We start from the raw sequence: 4,006 nt of genomic DNA, 5'->3' as shown, positions 1-4,006 counted from the left end.
TGACCGTGATTTACGCGAGGTTGATCAGACTTTGTATAATAAGCACTGCCAGCTGAGATTTAAAGGTCTCTGTAGTAGCTGCTGCGATTTTTTCAAAACAAATAAGAAAAGTGTGCGTGGACACATATTGCATAACAAAGCAGTTTTGAATTTTCCTGAGAAATGTTGCACTGAGTCAAAGTCCCAAACTGACTGCAACGAACTGTATGCTGTCTTATCAAATGCTTAGCGTTGCCTAATGACTGGTGGTGAAATGTGAGCAATGCACAGTGACTGTGAGCTGATGTTTCAGAAAAACAGAAAGCAGTCCCAGTTTCACCCCATTTTCAGTCTTTATTGTAATATCGAAAATCATCTGAAAATACCAGTGAACTGTGGAAAATCCACAGGACGGGGTTTTTGAAGCTCTGTCAAACTGTAAAAGTTCATATTTCAGTAGGTTGAGCTAAACATTGGTTATTTCACCAATCTTAAAATGAATTTTGGCTAAAGCAGTAAAACAGAACTGTTTAGACCGAGCTCTGCCACGTCACTCAGTGACTACAGTGAGTACTCCCTGCATGAGTACACTTTATGTTCTGTTTGCAAATGTTCCAAAACAGAGGGACTAGTGAGCCGATGCCCATGACTTTCAACAGGAAAGTACTGCAGTGCATAAGGATGGGCTTTCCACAGTCATCTATGTAAAGAGGTGGGCAGTGAGGGCTTCTAAAGTAAACCTGTTTGCCTCTGCTTTGAGTTTTTGGGGGTTTTCTTTTACTGTTTCTATGAAATTCACACACCTCAGGAATAATTCACCAGTGCACAATCATCCCTCAGACTGGGTTCCTCTTTGTTCACAGAAGAAGGTAGAGTTTCATCCAGGATGTGGCACCACCACACCCGATGTGGAAATGAGCTCTGTCCATAGTGTGTCTTGGATCGGCCCTAGGTGGCGAGGAGGGTGGCGTTCCACTGGAGGTGCTGGAGCGATTCTTAGTGTTTTATTGAGAGATCAGAAGAAACACATGGTTGCAAATTAGCAGAGCGTGTGCACTGATATTCCCGCCTGCTACCACACAGCAGCAGGCCATTAAAGGCTATCCAGAAGCCGTGTGTGCAGAACCACGTTGCCTTTCAGCACCGTAGACCTCCTCCTTGGATAAAGACGAGAAACGTTGGGATTTGTGTTCGTGAGACACCTCAGAGGGCTTCGTTAAAGAGTTGGAGACATTTCATAAGTTTCCTTTAGACACACATGCTCAAATTTCAGTGGAGAGGTCAGAGGTCATGTGCTGCAGGTCGACATGTATTGACTTGTTCAAGGACATCAAACATCAGCGTACTCTCCTGTTTTTTTGTTTTTGTTTTTTTTACTGAACAATGAAAGTCTTTTGTATTTAGTGTACGTGAATCTACTTGAAATTCATGGCAGAAAATATTAATTAAATCAACAAATAAATGATTAATGGCCAACACTTATAAACACACGTAAACATTTAAGGGACTTTGTATCACAGAGGGTGCACATGTCAGGCGGAGACAAAAGGCTGATCCAGCATCAGAAGCTCAGCCTCGGTCTCTGACTGAATGACTGAAAGCTCAGAGATACCTGAAACCTGCAGTGTACCCAACCCAGCGCAGCCAAAGCAGCATGTGAATGTCTAACATTTCTTGCTGTACAAACAGCGGGACAAAGACACAACACTACGAAGAGAGCGCTATTAGTCAAAGCTATCTCGTCTCTGCACCCTCTCTAATGGCGCCCTTTGTACGGCGGGCGAGAGGCTTCAGAAGATGTTGATCTGTTCTGTAAGGCTGGATGATCACCGCAGAAAGTCACAGCTTAGCCATGTTTAACAGCACATGCAGGCTTTTAAAAGGCTCTGCTCTCACTGACAGTCTGGACTCTGCTGGGAACACGATGTTGGGGGGGACGTACTGGGGGAAGGGAGCTCTCTGGGCTTTGAAATGGATCTGTACATCCATCCCCTCAGGGGGAAACATCCTCGTCTTACAAAGACCACACACAGACATAAACAGTCACATATGCATGGGCACGCATTCATACAGAGGCACAGCCCACGGCGGCATGCCAGAAGCAAGCGCACGGTGATTTCCATGGACAAGAAGACAAAAGCCAAAACATTTGAAAACATTTTAAGAAACTGCGCCTCATTCGTGGTTGTTTCTGAGCCAAGCTTTGATGCTTCGGCTGGCTGATGCTGGTCAGGCCACAGCTTGAATTTCAAAGCACCTGGACAAACCACAGCAGCGAAACCAGTGAGATTAGATTAGATGAAACTTTATTAATCCCTCGGGTGGGTTCCTCCAGGAAATTCAGTTTCCAGTAGCACAGCACCGACAGAAGTTGCATGTTACAGATACAATAAAGGGGAATGTGAGTGAGGATATCAGCATAAATATACCATATGTACACATATATAATCCATATAATATGGATAATGTGGATGTGGAGGTGCATGAGGCTCAAAAACATCCAGACTTGTTGTGTACGAGCATTATATTTCATTCTTCAGGGTCACCAGGGGCCTGCTGCCGTAGGCTGAGGATGGCTGGATGGGTATTTAATTACCTTGCTTATCTCAGTATTTGAGTGCACGATGAAAATATTCAAAAGACTTTGCAGACATGCAAATATAAACAAATACACATGAAAACTTTGTAGGGTTTTTTGGATTTCAACACTATTCAAATCTTCAAACTTCAAACATGAGACGAGATGACGGTTTGCAGCCAAATCTTCATGATCCTCAGCCTGAACTGAACTCTGACTCATGAAGAAGCGCTGACCTTACAGAATCTGAACTTCCTTTTCTCGTGGCTCACAGCGCCGCTGTCAGCTCAGCCTAACCGGAGAGGCAGGAAGAAGTGTGACGCAACCAGAAAGGCAGATGCTTCCTAAACAGTGCTCACACGTCTGCACTGAGCCAGCAGCTTACTTACTAGATGACAGTTATGTGACTGCATTAAGGTGCCAATGACACCATTTAACTTTAGCACATAAAAAAGACAGTTAGCGAGAACAGCTGTTTGCATTTGTGTTATTATCAGCTGCAGGTCAGGCAAGAAGTAAAGGAAGTCAGTGACATGGCGTCTTTTTCTTTTTATGATCTATATTTTAAAACTACAAATACATTTCTGACAGATTTAGTGTGAAACTTCAGCTTTGTTACATCGATCACTTTTATGATGTTTGGGTCATTATTTGGTGGTTTTTCCTGCTTCATTCTAAGAGCTTATAGTCTTACTGTCACGGGGACCCAGGGTTCATGTGTTTGTGGACTTGTTTATATTTCTCGGGCTGGCAGTCCTCACTGGTTGCCCTGCCTGTGTGTCTGTTTAACATGTATGTGCTGTTGTTGTTGTTGGCGGTGTCCTGGTTTCCCTGGGACACCAGGCCTGGAGAGTGTTTCCCACCGTGAGGCCAGCCACACCCGAGGAAGGATAACTACTCGCACCTATCGCTGATCAGCTGATCTGTTTAACAGAGTAGCTGAGCTGCAGTGGATTGTTGTGAGAAACCCAGTCAGCTAGTTTGCAACTGTGTCTTGGTTCCCAGGTCTTTGCATGTACTAACAGCAGCCTATTGTTGTTTGCAGAGGGTTGCAAAAACAAGTAGAAGCAGTGGAGCGCTGTTGTACGTCAGGATACGATGACTCACCACAGCACAGGAGCAGGGAGCGAGCACAGGAAGAAACCCCGTGGAGAGGATTATTTGCACCTTTGTCCTTTGATTCATTGTAAATAAACGCACTGAACTCTGCACAGGACGTCCTGCGTTCAGGCCCTACTCTCTCATCTCTGACACTCACTCTGGTTTTCTTTGTCTGTGCTTCTTTCCCAACCTGTGTGATTGTTTAAGGAAACGTTTTGTTTAGTTTGTGTTCAGTCAGTTTTCACTCAGTTGTCGGTCAGTTTATCTGTCTGTGGGTGTTTCTTGGATTTTCTGTTTGCTTTCTGCAGCATCTTGTGTTTTCTCCTTTTTTAAGTTTCCTTAAGACCC

General features: G+C 44.3%; 1 protein-coding gene across 1 annotated transcript in view; it reads right to left on the bottom strand.

The window, feature by feature from the left end:
- enpp2l (ectonucleotide pyrophosphatase/phosphodiesterase 2-like) overlaps nucleotides 1-1,986 on the bottom strand; it is a 39,961-nt gene extending 37,975 nt beyond the window's left edge. Inside the window, exon 1 of the mRNA XM_005752046.1 lies at nucleotides 1,876-1,986. Coding sequence (XP_005752103.1) covers nucleotides 1,876-1,986 — 111 coding nt within the window. The remainder of the gene's footprint in view (nucleotides 1-1,875) is intronic.
- Between the last annotated feature and the right edge of the window lie 2,020 nt (nucleotides 1,987-4,006).

This window comes from Pundamilia nyererei, unplaced genomic scaffold (genome assembly GCF_000239375.1).
Source record: "Pundamilia nyererei isolate P.nyererei 1_Seehausen unplaced genomic scaffold, PunNye1.0 scaffold00340, whole genome shotgun sequence".
Lineage (NCBI taxonomy): Eukaryota > Metazoa > Chordata > Actinopteri > Cichliformes > Cichlidae > Pundamilia > Pundamilia nyererei.
Note: the sequence above shows the minus strand (reverse complement) of the source record. Positions and strands in the feature narration are given on the sequence as shown.